Source organism: Haliaeetus albicilla, chromosome 17, assembly GCF_947461875.1.
Source record: "Haliaeetus albicilla chromosome 17, bHalAlb1.1, whole genome shotgun sequence".
Taxonomy (NCBI): Eukaryota; Metazoa; Chordata; class Aves; order Accipitriformes; family Accipitridae; genus Haliaeetus; species Haliaeetus albicilla.
In genome coordinates, this window is record NC_091499.1 from 31021950 (window position 1) to 31042095 (window position 20146).

General features: G+C 44.9%; 1 protein-coding gene across 9 annotated transcripts in view; it reads left to right on the plus strand.

The window, feature by feature from the left end:
- Positions 1-5794: 5794 nt before the first annotated feature.
- The window catches only part of SLC8A1 (solute carrier family 8 member A1), a 141054-nt gene continuing 126702 nt past the window's right edge, over positions 5795-20146 (plus strand). For 5 of the 9 annotated variants that reach the window (XM_069805219.1, XM_069805221.1, XM_069805226.1 and 2 more), the window contains exon 1: positions 5797-5898. In XM_069805219.1, the coding sequence (XP_069661320.1) occupies positions 5846-5898 (53 nt within the window). In that variant the 5' untranslated portion in view covers positions 5797-5845. Of the gene's footprint in view, positions 5899-20146 lie in introns of all 9 variants that reach the window. The other 4 variants (XM_069805223.1, XM_069805225.1, XM_069805232.1 and 1 more) reach the window with 3 other exon arrangements.

Consider the following 20146-nt stretch of genomic DNA (forward strand, 5'->3'; position numbering starts at 1 on the left):
TTTGTAGGCAGAGGCAGTGAGTTGGACTAAGCTAGCAATGCAGCAGGAAAAGCCAGGCAAAAGAGAACTTTCCACTTTCGCATCAAGTGCAGGTTGAGAATTTTTTTTTTTTTTTTTTAATTACCCAGATTCATACAATTTGAGAGAACAGGGTGGTGTTTGGAAGGCAGGCAGGAGCATCAGAGAGGAAGAAGGTGAAGAAGTGGCTTAGACCCCAGTGGTGGTTAGGGAAGAAAAGAAAGTGTAGTTATTCTCTCTGGACCACCGAGGGGCGGCTGGAGAAAATTCCCATGCACTGTAAAACCAGCACCTCCTGTTTTCCAGCATCCGCTGCAGGTATGAATTTTTCCTCCCAAGCTCATGTTTTGATGGCATGTTTGGAGATCCCCCTTGATGACCAGGATGGGAAAATCAGAAGCAAAGGGGATGTTTGATGCAGAATGTTGCCTCACTGGGAACCAAGTGTGCTGTCCTTTACAGACTGTTTGTCTCTGTTTGTGCTATTGTACAGAGGTTTCTTGGCTTCCCTCGCATAGTTTCCATGGTGCGTTGGGTGCATTTGAAGCATATTGTGTTACATAAAGCAGCTCATTTTAACGTTGCATGAATTGTGCCATCAACTCCCTGCCCTCTGCTTCAGGCACACAGCAGCTATGTGATACGTATGAGAGATGTGACTGCCACAATGAACTCTGTGCAGACTCATATGGCTTTTATCAAGCAAGTGACAATGCTATCGGTATTGGGCCTGATCCTGATCAGGTGTAAACTGCTGTAGCCACTCACACCAGGATGTTTCCAGGAAAACAAATAAATCAAGAAAAAAAGGCAGGAGGGTTATTTCTTCTTTCTTGGCAGCCAGCAGTTTCTTTTTTTCCCAGCTGTGGTTTTCAAGTTTTAGATGACAACCCAAATATTTTCACCAAAAACAAAACTTTCAGGGAAACCCTCTGTCTCTTTTACTTTATTTCCAAAGGCAAAACTTTCCCTCAACAAAATTGCAACCAATGTTAAGACACCGCTTGCATCTACTGGCTGGGAATCTGGCCTGTTGAGACCTGAGGTTTCTAGCAGAGAATTTAAAAATTGTCATCTCTCTGATGTTTTAAATAAATGTCGGCAGCTGTCTGAGCCATACGTCTATCCTAGCCAAAATATTGTTCATTCCAAGTGGATTTGCTCCATTATAAATTGTCTACAAATAATTTAAAAAGTGACAATGTTTCTTAAATTATCTTATCAAGCTCTTTAAATATTGAAATGCATCAAATATTAATGCTTGGCAATTCAGGGTATCCTTAGTCCTGGTTACTGCAGTATTCTAATCAGCATTAGAGCCATGTTCTGCCAGCCAGCCCCAGGATCTGAAGAGGTGATACTAGCTAAGGGAAGGGTCACGTCCACCACCCCCATGTATGCACAGCTCCAGAGCTGTTCTTTGCAGGAGGGAAATGTGGCAGTCCAAAGAGCTAGGACAGTTTTAGCAGGAGCAAAGCAAAGGAGTTAGCAGGCACAAGCAGAGCCAGGACCAAACATACAACGATGCATGCACCATCTAAGCATGCTGCTGGTTGCATGCGTGGTCTCCAAGTCCTGCAGTGCAGGTCCAAGGTGAGCTGATATCGGCAGACTTCTCCAATCACCGCCACAGAAGCCCAGTGCTTGTGGGCTTTTCAGTCCCAGTCTGGCCATAGAGCCCTCAAGTGTCTCAAGTTACATGTAAATTGGAGCCCGTGTGGCTGTTTCTGAATTTAGGAATATCACAGGGACTAGGATGCTGCAATCCTCATCTCTTCAGCCTCAGAGGTGGCTCTGTCAGAAGGCAGGAAAGAATGAGATGAAAAAAAGCACTGCATCTGGATTTTACATATCAGGGATGGAGAAGCTACACCTGTAGAAACTTGAGTCCAAATGAACACAGCTAGTATCAGACAAGATCCTCCTTTGCTTCCAGCAGAAATCCCAGAACAAAATTTAAGTCTTCTCTTTTGGAAGCAAAGGAGAAGGTCTGATTTAGCTGACTGAAGTATCTCTTTTGGAAATGTTGATATGCCATTTTGCATGCACATTCCCAGCCTGGTGTCCAGTGAAAGGGAGCTGGGGAGATGTGGCAGGCTCCCTGACTTCTGTATTTACCGCTCCCATCCAGGAATTAGGAATTTTCAGGACTTGTCCACCAGCATGTTGTCTGCATGGCAGATTGCCCCAAACTGCTTGCAGCCAGGCAGATAAATTGGCAGGGGACCTGAAAGAGGGGTTTGATGGATTCCCTCTCTCCTTACTCCTACCCCAACCCACCTCAGCCTACCGTGTTGTATTGGAGATTCAGCAAAATCAACATGTTCTCCTGGAACATTTCAACTTTGACTAATCAGGAGAGTTTCTGACAGAAAAATTTTCCACTGGAAAATTCCTGACCAGCACTAATTAGCATTTTTTCTATTAGCTTTGTCCTGAAGGCACAGCAATTTATACCTTGGTGAAATAAACAATCACTTAATAATCACTAAGGATTGGACACTCCCCAGGTTTGAGATGTATTTGCTTACCCTAAACAGAAAAAGTCTTATTGACTTGCAAAGCTTTACATACCTAACACAAGTAAAGAATGGCTACCTGACTTTCTTGTGCTTTACCTGGGCACGGGCCCAACTGCATTTTAATCACTTTGCTTTAAAAAAGGGGGGAAATAGTGGATTTTCACTTGCAGTGCAGTAAAGTTCAAGCAACATTGGAGACAAGCCGTGTATGTGGAATGAGATGGACCACACTCAGAGAGTTTGTAAGATAGTCACAAAAAACAACAGGCAGACAGAAAATGACCGAGGTGCCCTAGGAGTTCAGATTTCCTTGCTATTCCTCTGCCATATGACTATATCCTAACCTGAGTTTCTCACTGAATCACAGGATAATTTAGGTTGTAAGGGACCTCTGGAGGTCCAGCCCCTGCTCAAAGCTGGGCTGACTTCCACATTAGATCAGGTTGCTCAGAGCTGCGTCCAGCTTTCGTAGCACGTAACGCTACATAAATGCACCTGAGCAGCACATCTGAACGTGTTGAAGACGTCAGCTGCAGTCTGCCCCTCCACCCTTTCTCCCCAGCAAGCCTTTATTTTGGAACCCTGCACAAGCCAAATGCAGAATAACGAGTCCCTGGCGGTCTTTGGGAAATGGCTGCGAATGCTGGGCATATGGTGCAGCTTTTGCTGCAGTGAGAATACAGCTACAGGGTCTCCCAGGAAAGCAGGCAGCTATATTTAAATCACTCTTGCGAAATTCACATTGATATTCATAAAAGACACTTCAGCACCTCTTTGGTGGCTTGGAACTGCAGCATGCAGCATGGGAAAGAGCACTAGCGGCTCTGAAGACCAAGGGCCCATTTTGTGTTGAGGCCACGGCATTTTTTCTTTTGCTTTAGGAAAATGTCTTTCCCCTTATCACCCACATGCCTGGATACAAACTTCACCTCTCCCAGCAGGGATGAATGGAAAAGCTCTCGATGGAAAATATGAGAAACTCTTTGTCCACTCCGTGTAGGGAGCAGAGTTCAAAGAGGGTGGCGTCACCCATCCAGAGGGTGACAGACGGCGGCTGTGCAGAAGGGCAGATCAAAGCCAGAAAACAGCCTACCCCCTTGGCCTTGTGGCTGCCAAAACTGCGAGTGCAGCATTATCGTGTTATTCGCAAAGCCGCGCGTGGTTTTCTTCGGTTAGGCACACCTGTGGTTTGCGGTGGTTTTCAACATTTCCTTCATGAAAAGGAGGACACTTGCAGTGAATGGAAGCGACAGTCTTGCCTTCCTTAGCAAGACCCTAAGACTTTTTAGGAGCAATACATGGAAGCCAATAGACCTGTGAAATACAAATACACTCAGATGTTAGTGCCAAATCTTGTTTTGTTTTTTATGCTGCTTTGTGGCAGCTTCATGTCCATATCTGGACAACCTAGTAAAGCATAGAAATAAAATCACATTAATAACCCCAATGAAGTCAAAACTATTATTCAATATTTAAAATTAAGCAGGAATTTAATTGCTTTGCTGAATCATGTTCTTAAACGTACTAGAGCATAGACCTGAGATATGCCAGCATATGTCAGTATAGAGACTGACAGGCAACAGCGGCATATATTCCCCTTCAAGTACCCTCCTAGGATGGGCTTGGCTTCTGCTCTGGAAAGGCTGGAGAAACCCCAGGACAGCTTTCCAGAAGGGATTTTTCTCCTCGCATTACTTTCCAAATGACAGGCACCGATCATTTGGCTGGCCTGCTAGAAACCGGAGGGTCCCCTTCAATACTTACTCATCTCTTGCAAGTGATTCCTTTTGCTGCCTGTTTCGTGCTTCCATGGGTCTTCTGCTTGCTCTGGGATGCAGGGGTGTGCTCCCAGGGCAGCTGTCTTTGCTCTGGATGCCAGGTAGATGCTGGAGACCTCCCAGGATCCCCATCTACACACACAGACACAGACACATACATCCCCTCCAATTTCTGAGACACCAAACAGCTGGAGTCAAATATGCCATTTGAAGCAGTATCTCTAATTGGGCAATTTGTAACATAATAATGAAATAATGTAGTTTATCATTAATTGTAGAGGTGGAGCTGGTGAGCCCTTACAAAAACTTTTATTCTGCCAAGTGTTCAACAGATGTTTAGGAAAAATCTCAAACAGTCAAGGTCATTCGTGTGTGGGAATATACAAGGAATTTCCTTCTCCCGTAATAAATCCAAACCACCAAGTTTGATGATGACATTTTCAATGCAAGTAGCCTGAGTATGGACACCTACATTCAGCCTTAGATATCTAAGTGCCTGAATATGTCTTTCACCCGTTTTCTTTCATCCAGGGAGCCCAGTCTGAAGCAATCGATTAGGTCCCTAATATCTTCTTTACTCCCAGTTGCCACTATAACATACAATAATAATGACATATACTTAGTCTTGCCCTTTCACTGGAGACCTTAACATTCCCATTTGCACAGCAGAGAGAACAAAGGGCAGAGTTAAGGTTAATTATATGACTACTTTCCTGACCTGTGACACAGGGCTCCCTGTGCACTTTTTTGTTCTTTATCTGCCCTTTCTGAAACTGAAACCAAGGAAGAATGGAAGGTAGGAAGGAGAACAAGGAGTGATTTATTCATAAATACATCTGCAAGGAGCTTCTAAACTGCAGCTTCCACTCTTCAGTGTTTCAGGCATGTCCCACAGTGGCTACTGTAATATCAGAGGAATGCTTACTCCTGCTACTGCTGCTAATCTGGGAGCAGTCACGTGGCTCTTCTATAATCTCCCTCTCTCCAAAAATTTGACTCTTAACCTTCCCTCGCTACAGACATGATGTATATTGCTTTGACATGCTTCCAAGTAGCAAACATGCAAAACCCTGACCTATAAGAAAAGCAAAGGAAAGAAAAAAAAAAAAAAGGTATTTCTAAGAATAAAATGATGTGAACCTGCAGGAAATGGAGAAGAGAAATCTGCCTTGGTTATTTCTGTTTGCCCTCACCTAGGAATTACTTTGCAAAAAATAGCAAATGTTACTCTGTGGAGAAGGAAAAAAAGAAAAGGTGTTCTGAGGTGCAAATCAAAAAAAAGGGAGACAGCAGAAAAGATCATTATTTATTTATTTTCGCTCATTTATGTGTCAGATGAAGCTGAAAGCTGCCAGATAGCTTCTTTTCGACAGCTTGAAGTTACTGTTGGGAACAGATCCATGTATGGAAGCAAAAGCAGAAAAGCATAGATAAGCTGAGATCCAGCTATGCAAACCATCTTTAGAGACACTTAAAGGACAAGCACCCCAGCTCCTTTCTTTCTGGTAAATTTAGAGACACTATCATATGAGGGCTTTTTTCCGTTCTGCTTTACCCACAACTGCTGAGACTCGGCTGGGGTAAGTGAAAAGCAATTCAAGCATTTCTTGAGAACACCTAGGTATTCAGTTAGACTGACATCCTGAGAAAAGCCATAAATCTGGGGCTATGGGATGACTCCAATAGCTGGATAGCAGTTAAGCTCTCTGAGTAAGGAACATGACATATAACAGCTTTGCCGCTGGAGGGACAGAAACTTTCCAAGTGTCTGAAACAGGCAAGAGAAAAATGTTGGAATACAAAAATTTTATCACTCATGAACTGGATTTACAGACTGACTGATGTTAGAGCTTCAGTGGACGGAGGGGCAGGAGGGATTGGTGGTGGTTTCCAGTGTCTGCGTCTTTTTATGTTTCTATTTAGAAAAATTCATAAAAACAGTCAAGGGTTTTTTATTCTCTGGTCTGTGCTACTTTCGTTTTGAGAAACATGTCTCATTTGGGTTGAGCTGACTGGACATTAGGAAGAGCTTGTTGTAAACGACTGTTGTTTTTCTTGGCACTTGAAGGCAGTTTCTCAATGTTTCTCTGTAGATTTGAGGTTGATTACATCCTGTGCAAGGATTTTTGGTACAGTTTTAACTGCCATTACAGTGTTGTGAAAGTCGACCCCAGTGAAAACAGCTGTGTGCTATTGTGAATATTTCCAAAGCACTGAAATAATAGCTCTCCTTCCAACTTGCACTGAAATGTGTTAGCTCTGTGAGCTGGGCACTGTCAAAAAAGCAGAGTATACCTTTGGCAGAAAGGCTTTCTCCACAGAAATGTTTTGTTAAAAAGAACACAAAGAAAGCTTTTTGTAGCCTTGGCTTAAAATCTTGTTGGTTTGCAGTGGTACAGTTAAACATGATATTTTTCTTTAAATGCTACAGAATGACATTTGGGTAACAGTTCATGTGCTTTCAGGTGTTATAATACAGTATTCATACTCTCATTGCAAAGTGCTATGTAAAGCTTTCTCATTTTTCAGGTGGTTAATAGACTGGAAAAAACGTTAGAGCAGGTGAAGTGAAATTATACAGAAAGAACTGAAAATAATATTGGGAATATGACTGAAATTGTAGGAGATTTCCAGAGATATGAAGGATGATTGTAAGGGGAAATTACTAGACCACAAATGTCATAAACATTCCCATTCAAGAATGAAAATGCTTTCCCTTGTCCTTACATAAGAAGAACCTAATGGAAATGTTTGCTTGTAACTCCATAGTAGAGTCTGCAGTCGAGAGGGCCCATAGGTATGGCCCTCATTTCCCCTTATTTAGCTAGCATTCCCACCGATATTCCCACATTTCTCTTTGTTATACTCACTGAAATACAAATCTTCTCTTTGTCTGGTTTCTTCTCAAGTGCTGAAAAGAAAATACTCAAAATTAAGCTGCAGCTGAAATTTGTCTGTGCTAGGCAAACTTTGATTTTTTTTGACAGGTACCTTTTAAATACATATCATCTGTCCATAGAAATGCTAGCACAGAAATTAATCTTTATGTAATTGGGGTCAATAGATAGCTTTTTAATTGCTATTGAGTCATTAACAAATAAACCTTTTTGCTGTTATTGCTATGAAAGAACACTTCTGCATTTCACACTCAGATTGCTTCTATTTTCTGTTGGATATGGTTCTGTTTTATAGGTTGCTGTGAGCCTGCTGATAGATAACAGCTTTTGCCCAATTTTTCCTTTTTTTTTTTCCCATCTCTTTGAGGCTATGCGCTTCCCTTTCTCCAGAGACAAAGACTAGCTGATGTACATGGTCCCTGAGCAAGGCGTTACCCAGCTGTTGTCCTGGGCAGGTTGGGAAGAGGATGGAGCAGGATGGAGCTGGGACCTGTTTAATCTGATCTTCCCACTTGGCCTAGGGCCTGAGGCAGTGTGGCCCAATAGACAAAGCCCTGGTAGCAGGAGTCATCACTGGGTTCCCAGCCCCAGGGCAGACCGACCTTTGCGCCCCCTCCTTCCCTCCCTCTAGCAGAAGCATTTTCAGGCAGGCTGTGTTATCACTAATGTTTATTATTATTACTATCAGTGTACTAGCTATTATTAATATTTACTATTGATTAGTCGTGGGTATTGCTAGTGTTTGTTTGGTCCCTTGTGCAAAGCTGACAGATCTCATTCGGAGACCCTAGACATGAATATAAATAGTCATATAAAGCATTAGCAATAGTATCACTAACGTGTCTTTTATAAGTGACTAGTCATTATGAGTGCTGCAGTCTCCGAGCATCCGCCACGAGGTCCTCCCACGCAGCGTTCTTTGCCAGAGTGCAGGGAGGAGAGGGGGAAGGGGGAGCTCTGCTCTTTCTCACAATCAGACAGAGCGAGGCTGCGAGCTGAGTCGGGGCAGCACGAAACCCAGGACTTGAGTAACAAGGGCAAAGCTGAGCTCAGTGTTATTCTCGCTAGCTGTGGACAAGGGTAAAGCTGCCCTCGCCCCGGTGGCACTTGTGTGTCTCATGCAAGGAGCCAAAGGCACGCAGGACTTCTAGGTGCACTTTGTGTTCCTAAATCTTAGTGGCTTTCAAAAAAACCCAACACACTTGGTTGTCAGACATCAGGTCTGAAGAAGGCTTTGCACCAGACATCCACAACTGGTCTCTGAATTCAGATTTTCTTGTGAGAAGGGAAAGCTGTGTTTGTGGTTTGTAGTGTGCCCAAGAAGAGAGCATCCTCAAAACAAATCACACAGGGGAGAGCTACACCATGAAGTCGCTCAGTGAGGATTTTGCAGACTGAGTCTGGCTTGAAGTAAGCCCACTGTATATTCTCCTCCTTCAGACAACTTCAATATTTTTGTGGTGATTCCTGAAGGATGCAGTTTGGACACTATCTCTGTCTTTTCTCTAGAAAGTCAGAAGTTTGGAGCAGATTCTGGGGACACATTGACAGACTGATCCGCTTCTCTGGCCAGATACATTTTATTGCCTACGTTCTAGAGAAATGGGCTTCATGTGATGGCTCTGTCTGTTCCCAGCCTAGAAACCTGCAGATCCATTTGCCAATTCAAATCTGATTTGTCCAAGGAATTGAGGCCTGAAGAATATGATGTTCCAAAAAAACCTGAAAATGGGCAACTTGCTTCTTTAGTTTTCTTGCTCCCCAGACATCATCTTCCTATCCTTGTCTCTCCTTCTTCAAGGTAAGGGACAATGATCTATCTGGGAAGGGTTTCACCAGAGGACTCACAAAGACAGGCAGTTTTCTAGAGGGAATGGCATTTTAGGAAAAGTTTGTGTTTGCAGGCTGCAAGCACCACGTGTAAATACTGCAGCACGTACCACAGCACTCACTGCTTGCAATCTCATGCGTAGCAGCACAAGTATGTCCAGTATCTTCTATGTGCACGTGGCCGTAATCCTTTTGAATAAGAGTAGAACTTCAGATGGGAGGTGAAAGTAGCCTGTGGTTTAGAGAAACTGTGCTGCCGTTTTTGTTTCACTGTATTAGATTCAGCCATCCAGTCTCACAAACTTTTTGTTCTTTATAAAAATGTTGTGTGTAATAACTAACTGCACAGCATGGAGAGATGAGTAAATAACCCTCAATAGCCTCAGCTGGTCTAAATCCAGCTGTCATTTTTTGGTCACTTACTTACAGACATGAACTACTCCTAAATTTCCGTCCCATGATACAAGCTGCCTCTAAAGCCAAGCTGGAGTCTAGCTCTTATAAAATAGCTCTGGACAATACTAAGTTTTCAGGTATTCAGCATCTCACTAGCAAACTGCACCACGATGTTGCTGAATTGTGCTCACATGGGAGGAAACCCAGTGCTGGGGTTTGCAGACAAGGCATTCAGCAAATGGAGAAAGCCTCTTTATAAATGCAGGAAAAAATAACCTGAATTCAGAGTTGCATGAGCCTGAGCTAAAAGGCTCAGTTTTAGAGGTGGCCAGGTTGTTTTCCCTAAGCGGTCGGCAAGATGTGCCAGCAGGCTGGCTAGGGACATGGCTGCAGAGATCTCCTGCTGTTCCAGTGTGCTTCAGACAGACTCCAGCCGTGAGCCTCGCTCTTCAGACCCACCATCTGCTGATCTGTGCTGCTATGGGAAGAGACAAAAACAGGACGGCTTTAAGCAGTGGTGGTGTTTTCCGCCAATTTATAGGTAAAGCAGGCAATTTATGACTTGACATTCATTTTGGAGTTGATCCTTTAAGAAACTCAGCATTATTCTGGCAACACATGAGGGAAAAACATAGCAACGATGCAGTAAATCTGGAGGTCTTCAAAACTCAGTTTATTCTTATCTAGGGCTCCAGCCGTCACTGTGATCTAATCATAAATGTATTCTTATTGCATGGGGTCACTGCAAGGCAAAGCTGAAGTTGTTTTGATTTCCATACTTCAACATATTTGGATTTCTTTTATATTTAATGCTGAACTTCCTCCTGAGTTTGGGATGTTTGTTTTTAGGATCTTTCCCAAATCCTTGGAATGCTGAACTCTGACGTTGCTAACATAAAATGCAGGTTTTGGTTTGTGGTATCTCTAGCTGAGCCTTTTCCAGAGACATGAGGTGAAAAGAGGAGAGGAGAGGAGAGGAGAGGAGAGGAGAGGAGAGGAGAGGAGAGGAGAGGAGAGGAGGCATACATTTCACTCTGGAAAACTCTACATCAGTTTACTTATGCAGAAAGTTGGGCCTAGGTAGAACGAAGATACTCACAGAACTGGGATTCTGGAAAATGTCAGGATTTGGGTAAAGGTACAGTGGGAAAACATATGCCCCAGACTAGTCTGGGTTCTACTCAGCTTAACAATGACTAATGACCTGTCTGTAAATACCCAAAGAGGACAAACACTCAGGAACTTCTTCTGCCAAGGAGTGCTGTTTAGGTATAGATTTTCCCCTACCAGGCTGGGAGATTCAGTGCTTGGCTTGTTTTTCTCTCTGTGGGAATATACTATATTGAACAGTGTGTAAAGCCTTTTTCCTACCCTCAGTCTGCCAGTGCTTTCAAGCCCCTCATCCCGTGCAGGATGAATTTCACCAGAAGTTTTGTCCCTGGGATGTTTCCCAGGTTATCCCACAGACCATGGCATGCCCTGGAGTTTCCAGACTAATCCCGCATGAAACCACCACACACCGTTTCCTGCTCTTCCAGAGAGTTGTCCTTCCTTTCATCAGAACATCAAATTGGCTTTTCTTTCCCTCTTATATAAGCAAAAGCAGAAAACTAGAGGAAAATGTGAAAATGGAAGAGCAACAAAACATGGAAAGTGCAGGAACGTGGCCTGCAAAACTATTGCTGCTTTTCTATCCCCCCAGCAAGGCTTCCTTGAGTCCCTGTTGGAAACTTCTGCACATGAAATGTTCCTTTTTTGCTTTCCTCTCTACCTTGAGGTGTGTTGGACACCCTTCTGTTGCAACATGGCTAGAATGGGGTTGTGGTCTCCTCTTTGTCAGCTAGATGGGTCCCTGCAGACGGCCTGGACAGCAATGTGCAAGGAGACAAATGGCATGCTGCCATCTGGGGCTACCTGCACAGCCCCAAGCCACTGGGAGATGGGCTATCTACCTGAAAACACTCCTCCAGGCAGCTAGGTCTCCCAGGCCTCAGGGAGATCTCACCAAGATGCTGAGTTTTACCTGTAATGTTCAACAAGCATAGGAAGCAAGGGACAGGACGTGAACTTAGCAGAGGTGATGGAGGGGCTTGGCCCGCAGTGATTTGGGCCAGGCTTCAGCGTGTCAGGCCTCAGGCAGAAGCCTGAAGAGTCCTGAAGCATCTGAGGGGACGTGCTCATCCACCTGAGGCCGCTCTGACCACTCTCAAGCTTTCTGCGGGGGCCTAGGGCTTGATGGACCAGTCTTACCTCTTGCCCTACAACCTCTACACCCTTCCAAAGCAGCTTGCTTTGATGCCTGTTTCCACAAGTGGCAACCGTGCATCAAGGTTTAGGCTTTAGTGTGGGAATAGGGAGCCCATCTCTTTGAAACAGCCCCCTCCCATGCTGATTCCCAGCATCAGCAATTGCCATATCCGCACACTGGAACAAGGAAGCAAAACCAAGGTGACATCTACTTTCCCAGCATCTAATTCTCAGCTCATTGCTTTTGCTGCAGTTTGGCAAGCATGATATTAGAAATGCCCCATGTTACCTTTTTGGCTTACAGAAAGGCTCCAAGCAGAGATCTTGTGCTTCTGCGCTAGATGCGGCAATAAACATTTGGATTTGCTGCTAGCGTGTTGAGACTGCCAACATGTACACAGTAAAAGTAAACCCTTCCTGTGGCCACAGACCACAACATGCTAGTGATCCATGGTATTATCCTGTTATTTAGTGAGTCATTGTCGCTGCTGAGAAATACACACAGTCGAATAAGCTGCTAACAATAACACTGGATGTGAGAGACAAGTGTTTGTTTTACGCTGGTGTAACTTATTCCATATGGTCCTTTAAAGCATTTAAAATGTTAAGTCATTTTGGCCTGCCAACTATTATTTCAAGATGACCCCCTGGATTTAGCTTGCTTTTCAGAGCATAGCTATTTGAAGCTAGGCTGTGAAAGCATCTCCTGTCCAGGATAAATGCCCAGTTCAGGAGCAAGACAGATGTTCTGGATTGCCCTATATTTAGCTGGATAAGCAGGTCTCCATTTTTATTGATTGTCCAAGAACAGTGATGTTTGATGTTTACTGCTGCTCTGCTGCCTGCTGTGACACCTTTCAGATGTAAGCCACGTGTTATACCAATGTTCTGGCACAGGGCAGAAGCCATATCCTGACTGAGAAGCTAAAATAGGTTTAACTTCCAGCATTTACCTCCCATGTGTGTTTTTCCAAGTTGCTCATCAGCAACTTGGAAAAATGTTTGTCGAAACCTTCTAGCAGGTTTTCCAAATCTTCCTGGTAGCGTTAATTGATGGGCAAAATACTGCAAAAAGAGAGATATGCAGCTGTGAAAGGTGTCCTCGTTGCACTCTCTGGCTACATTACTCAAAAGTTTAACACAAGGAACTCCAGCACCACAGTGGACCCTTATGTGATGTCCTGCCCTTCTGTTCCTGCCGTGTTCTGAACTGGGCCTAGTCCACAGCATGGCTTGGAAAACAAATGCATTAAAAAGTTTCTCTCATTTTAAAATACTTTTTGCCGCTAGTTGTGGAAAACAGGTGCTCCAAGAAGCATCTTTCTCAATAACTGAGAGATTTGCTTTTTGGCTTGAGTTGATTTGATCTGAAGCAAATTTCTGAGAACAAGAGTAACCGATACTTAGAGCATTTTAGAGCCTTGCTGATAACCTCATCCTTCCCCTGAAGTGTGACATATCTCCAACTTAACCTAGACAAAAGTGTTAATCTTGAAGGTTCCGTGCTGTGAGCGTGTATGAGAATCTCTATGATCCTGTGGAGGAGAACAGTGTGTCCAGAACATGCACGTTTTATTATCAGAGAAAAGAAAATTTTGTACTGCCTGCCATTGAAAATCTGCTCAGGGGGCAATGATTTGTCTTTTCAGCTACCAATCATTGGGTAAGATTCAGGACAAATCATGAGTATTTTAGAAAAAATAGTTGGTCCCTTTCTAGGCACTTGAGAATCTCCATTATAAATCACCAAAGACCCACCTGAGGATCCATAATTCAGTGACAGTCCTTGCATTTTTAGAGGCTGGGGCAAGCCTGTCTAGGTGTGTGCCTTGCTTCATGTGTGCCTGGACAGTGTCTTAAAGTGTTAAAATGCCTGAAGACATACCCCCATGATAATGCACTAGAAAACTTTTGGCCCTTGACCCTTATTTCAGTGTTCTTACCTTAAAAATAACCAGGCAGACTATTTTTAAGCATGCTTTGATGCACAGACCTAGAGGAATGCTACAAAACAGGACAAGTTTGTACGCATTACAAGCTGTGCCACTACTCATGTTTTCTAGACATTTTCTGTCCCTGTTGATAAAAACATACCCAATTTCAACAGTCTTCTCTTTGAAACAGACAGTCTGATTATCTTGAAACATGCCTTGATGTATGCAGCCTACAGAAAATTACAGAACAAGACAAGTTTGAAGACTCTAACCTTAATAAAGCTGATGTTTTGCCAGCACAAACTCCCTGCCTTCATCCTGAGTTGCAGCTTCATTTCTTGTCTTCGGAGTGGATTTTATTTGACACGTGTCCTTTCTTTTGCGGCTGTGACTTGTGCAGAGACTTCACTTTAGCTACTCCTTTCCCCCCCAAACCCATCTACAGGAAGGGACTGCGGTGAGTCAGGTTCTTTGAAGAGCTGGAGGTACGCTGAATGTGGCAGATACTTCAGGTCACGCCACGTGCACACGTACCTCATTTGTCGCGTGGCTCCCTGTGTTAGTCCTCAGCCATTGAACTCTTATGGTGCCGATGTTTACTCTTAAGATCCTCTGTAGAGTCAGTCAGGAGAAATGGGGACTTGAACGACAGAGTCAGGCTCTCAAGGAAGGGAAGGGCGGTGTGGTTAGGTCATACCCTTCAGGGGTTTCCTTGCCAGTGGCAGGGAGGCAACTCTCGTTAATCCCAAAGCACACCAAGTCCCTCCTGATCCTGAAGGCAAGCTGGACACAAGAAGGGTGGAAACAGCAGGTTTATTGTCTTGCTTCAAACTGTCAGAATTAAGCACAGAGCTGACCAACAGCCCCCAGTCAGTCCTGAGTATGTCACTTGCTTTACCTTATGTTCTGGTTTTGTCTCCTTTTTTTCTTCCCAGGTTCTGCTTCTTTACCAAGTCTCTCTCCTCCCAGACAAGCCATCCACCTGTATTTACTTTTCCCTCTCTGGCCCCAGGTTTCCTGACTTTATACACTTATTTGGTACTCACGATACGGTTGCCTTGGTAATTTCTACCTCAGTCAGCAATTAAGCTAGTACCCTGCTTTTGTTATATGCAAGGTTTCTCTTCTCTACTATTTTTCATGCTGCTGTCTAGTTAGTGTAACTACTGGTCAGGGATGGTCAGCTGCATATACATTACTCTTCTTCTTATGATCTGCAGGTTCGGGTAGCTTCTCATACCCTTACTTCATGTTGTATCTTATATAGCCATAAGCCAGGGTTTACCAAAGACACTGTTTTGTCATTGCTATGAGGAGTGCCCAGGTGTGTCCTTGTGCAGTTTCGCATTAGTGTCGCAGTTTGGTCAGGGCAGGCCATTTGTCTGCAAACCTCAACTTGCAGTTCACATTGGGACAGGCTCCCAGAAGGACTAGGGCAAGGGACCACCATGGCAGGACCAATGTTTCCAACACAAGCCTTCCTGTACAGCCAGCTCCTGAGAGCGCTTGGGTAAGCTTCAAGGTTCCTATGGCTGAGCACGACAAACTAACGGAAGAGGTTGCTAAGTGAATTAAATGGCTATGAGACTGGAACAAACCTTGACAGGACAAAGCCCAGGTGGGCTATATCATGGGCTTCGGAGCAGCTCTCTTCCCCAGTGTCCCACTGGCTAAATGGCTCATCTGCCCAGGAAATTGGCCGCCAGCCTGGAACCAAGGTTGGTCTGCTCCCAGGTTGCATGAGCTTGGATAACTTTGCTGCCTAGATCTGCTTTCCCAGCGTGGCCTCATTTCCAGTGGTCTGACTGTTTTCCTACACCAAATCTTTGTCCAAAGCCTGAAGGCAGGTTTTCTTTTCTTTCACTCTACTAACCACAACAGTGGTTTTCTTTTTATGATGTGCTGAATGTCTCCTGATTGTTCATCTCTCAGATACATCTTCCTGATGAAATGATGTTGAGAGCTAGGTCACCTACTCCTGATCTGAACTCAGCAGAGGTTTGCTCGTCCTGATCTTAAAGCCTTTCCCATGACACAGACTTCTCCCTCTCTGCAGACAATTCAGCTGCCTATACCATTACTTTCATGGCTACAGAAAGCTTTTCCTCATGTCAAACTTCAGTCTCCCTGCCTGTAGTTTAACCTGCTGCCTTCTTATCTTATCAACAGTAAGAGTGGGAAACATCTATCCTTTCAGATTTGCAAGGATATGTGTCTTCTCTTGACGTGACAGTCTGCATTCCTGCAATGTTTCCTCTTGAATTGTGTCTTCTAGACCTCTCACTTCTCTTATTTCTCCCTATTGGTGGCTCTGTAGCTGTTGCCTGCCTTCCTGATGCCACTGGTCATGTAAATACAGCTGTTAACTCTGGAGTCTACTGATGGCAAATAACATGCCAGATACTGTTAACAGCCCTGGCACAAATACCAAAATACCACACTGGTGTCTTGAGGTGCAGGGGCCAGAATCTTTCTTAATGACTGAGGTGTACATGGAAGAGAGCTGAATGAAAGATGAAGGCCTGTATTCCCATCAACCCTGCTAAGACTCTGGTCTACTAGACATACAGCTGCCTACACACCAGTGGACTGGTTCTACTGCCAGATCTCTGCTCTCTCCCCATACAGTCACACTTTCCCATCCCTGCCATTCCCTCCCTACCTGCCACCGCACCATCTGCACTGCTAGAGCAGGAGGCGCAGCAGCAGCCGGGGAATGCTTGAAGCCTGAAGTCCCTGCTCTGCCCCGTCTCCCTGATCTCCAGCCTACACACAGAGAAACACCACAGCAGCCCATGTTCCTGGACTGACGGCTACAGTCAGGAAATTGTCTCACCCGCTGAAGACATAGGAACACTTGCAGAAGAGCAGGAGTTCATCTGAATAAGCAGAAACACAGAGGGAAGAAGTCAGAGCTTGCGCAACCTGCATTAGGAAACATCTGCATGCATGCGCACACACACATCCATGTCCCTCCTGCACATACAAACACAGGGTTACAGCCTCAGAACCTGAACAGTTTTGCCAGAAGCTTCCCTTAAGAGCAGAAGATTATTATAAGAGACTTGGGGATTTCTAACCATGAGGCAGGTGGTGGCAAAGGATGCTCTTCAATTGTTTTAAAGCATCATCACAATCCAGAAAGCTGTGCAACATCCATTTAGCTCAGAGCAGCTTTTGAACAGACCATGTTTGAAATTCCAGGGGGGGAACAGACTGGCACGTGACAGCATGGGGAATTTGAAAGGAGAATCCGGTCTCACAAACGGTGCAGTTTCATTTCTCCAAAATCTCCAGAAAAAACCCAAACTTATAACCATTAAGTAATCCGGAAGTTAAATCTAGTTTTCTTACGTCTCTCTCTTTTTTTGTTAAATTCTCTTCACACGCAGAGCTTCAATTACTATGTTGAGGAGACGCAGCATTGGTTACTGCCTCACTGCTGCTTGAGCGTGCAGCACAGAGAAGACAAGCATTTCTAGTCTATACATCTTCAGAAGTGCAAATAGAGCAAACTGTGCCAAAATAGCAAGATTTGTGTGTGCACCAGTGGGAGCCCCAGTCCATTGGACTCGCATCTAAGCTGTGGGGGGAGAAGCGAACCAGGATAAGAACCGTGCTGCTGCCTCAGCTGTTGCAGGGACAGAGTCAGCCAGGAGCAAGGGCACATGCCTTCTCCAAGGTGCCTTGGGGAAGACTGAGGAGCACAGAAATTCCCAGTGCCACGGGTCCTTGTGGTCTAAAATTGACTGCTGCTTGCTGATAACAGTGGACAGCATATTCCTTGGCTCCGCTCGATCCCCGGGACTCAGGGGCTAATGTCTGGTGGAGCTGGTCAGCGCTGGAGGGACACCCAGCCAGGCAAGGACACTTGGAGGTGAAACGAGGCAAAGCTGAGACAGAGGGTAGTAAAGTCAAAGCAGCAAGGAGGCAAGATTTCTGACCACTCTGCAAGGACAGCACAGATTAAAGCCCATTATAGTGAAGACAAGTTTCCCTTTAAGGGAATTCATTTCACATCTTCTTGCCTAATGGGCTTGGTTTTTGCAAGGTGTTCCAGCAGCTTTCTTGACCTGGAATATATAAATAAAATATAATTAAGGTGCTTTATGCAGCTGAGGTCAGTCACTTCTCACTTTTAATAAAAAAGTCTATTTTCCCTGGAATATCCAGCCTCACTCAAGGCTGGCAAACAGATGGTACAGAGGAGGCCAAATTACCTTCACAATCAGGGGCTGCAGCCGGAGTCATGCACTACATCCAATTCACCCTGTGTCTCGCACTGACAGCAATGGGAACCTTGCACACAGATCAAATGAGGGATACGGCCTCATGTGAGACAGGAGCTGCTGAGGAAGGAGCACAGTCCTCCGTTTGCAGGACACGGCTCCCAGATATTGCCACATTATCATGGTATTTGCACTTTTCTCTTAAAGTCCCAGCTCCTGGAGTCATATGATTACATATTACTATTTCATCTCTCTTCTTTTTTTAGCTTACTTCTGATTACCAAGTAAATTGGAAAACGTCAGATCTCTAGGTTTCAAAAGCAGAAGGCAAATCCAGAGAACACAACATTTGTTGCTTTTTAATTCTGGATTGGGGGCGGGGGGGTGTGTTATGTTTTTTTCCAGCCAAATTTTTTCCAGGCCAGGGCAACCTTGGGATGGTGGTGAAAAGAACTGGAGCATCAAGTGGAGAGTGCCAGTGCCCGCTTGGTTGTAGTGCTGCCCCGGGGCTGGCACACTGCAAGTCTGTGGCCCCTTGCAGGACCTTCATCTTGAGGCAGCAGAGTCCCAAGGCTATTGCTTTCACTGGGAAATGCATTTCAGTTGACGTTGCATCTGCATTTTTAGTTCCTGTATTCTGCAGTTTTGTAGCAGGAAAACAAAGCTTCATTTTTTTGGTGGGAAAAGATGCTAAGGGACAGGCAGTTCAGCAAGGGACATCTGGTCCTTCATTTTCCAGTGACTCAGGCTAGGAACTGGTTTTTGCCTGTGAAATGGGGATGGGAGTGAAATGCTAGTATTAGCATGCGCTGCTGTTGAGACAAATGACAGCTGCCGGAAGGCTTTTGAATTTCTACTCCTTCAAGACGAGTAAGGAGACAGTTTGCACCTTGTACATCGCTTACATTAAGCCCAGATGCTGAAGTCATTCTGCACACACATTGAATTTTTCCTGTATATCCCTGATGACCAGAAAGCAGTTTTTCAAAAAGAGAAGTGAGATTCTGAAGCAGAATTTGAAGAGAGGAGTGTGTGGCTTGTTTTGCAGACTAGATATTTGCAAAATACATGCAGCTCTCCCCATTTCCAAGCTCCCTAAATTCATGCCCAGCCCCTATAACTGGTTCCTCTTTCAACCCCCACATGGCAGGTGGTTTCCAGTGCAAATACTCTTTTGCGTCTGACACACACAAGCAGTGGTCTGCAAAATTTGGCCAGTCAATGCTTCTTCCAGGAAAACTCTCTCCCAAGCTGTTAAATGCTATGGTCATCAATTAGTGCTCCAGATTTGCTGTTTAAACCTGCATAAAACACAGTATAGAGCAAGTACTTGGGGAAAAGCTCGAAAGCAGCACAAGCATGGTTTCTCCAGTTACCTCTGTGGGCTCCCAAAGCATTGCAGTGAGAGCAAACCATACAATGCCAATTTTTCATGGGCGTGCCAAAACATCCCATTGAGCATTGCCTTCTCCCTGGGGTATAGTCTTTACTCTCAGTTTTCCAGGCATAGGAGACACCTTCCACATCCAAGACCTCTGGCTGGGCATTGGACAACTGTCACACGCTCAGACCTCCCTGGGACCCTGGAAACAGCTAAGGACCTACTGCCTGGAGAGCTGAAAAAGAAGTGTACGATGTCCAGCACACAGAACTGGCCTTCCTATGCCCTGCTGTGACCCACTCCATCTGCCACATTTCTAAATGTCTGATTTCTCCTCCTAACAGCAAAGGCAGGTTTGAAGGTGACAGATAAAGTGAATGCTCAAATTGCTGGAAACTATGTTTCTGAGCATCTTTTTTAGAAACACCACTCTCAGGGATCTCCAGGTCTCTGCCAAGAACATGCAGAGGAGAGCCAGAGAAGTGGGCGCATGCCCAGGTCTGCTGCAGTGAGGAGCAAAGACAGATGGATGGCAAGCCAGAGGTGACATCTGCTCCTGCAGGATCTCTCTGGCATCTCCTGTGGGACTCAAGGAAAACCATGACCAGAGACAACTAACCAGTGAGGACTCACTGGTTACACTCCAGCATTATCTGAACCCACGAAAGCTGGAGCAGAGACCAAAGCATCCCACTGAGGAGATGTTCCAGACGGGGCCAAGAAAGGGTGGTAGGACAGCTGCTCGGAGGTGAGCATGCTGTGGCTGAGCTGAAGGCTGACCTTGCCCTGACCACTTGTCTCTTTTAGAGCGAATATAAGGCTGGAATTTTTCAACCAAGAAATACTTGAGGGTTTGTGTCCCTCTCCTCTAAAAAGTGCAGGAGCTCATACGTCTGTTTTCCCAAGGCATTGAG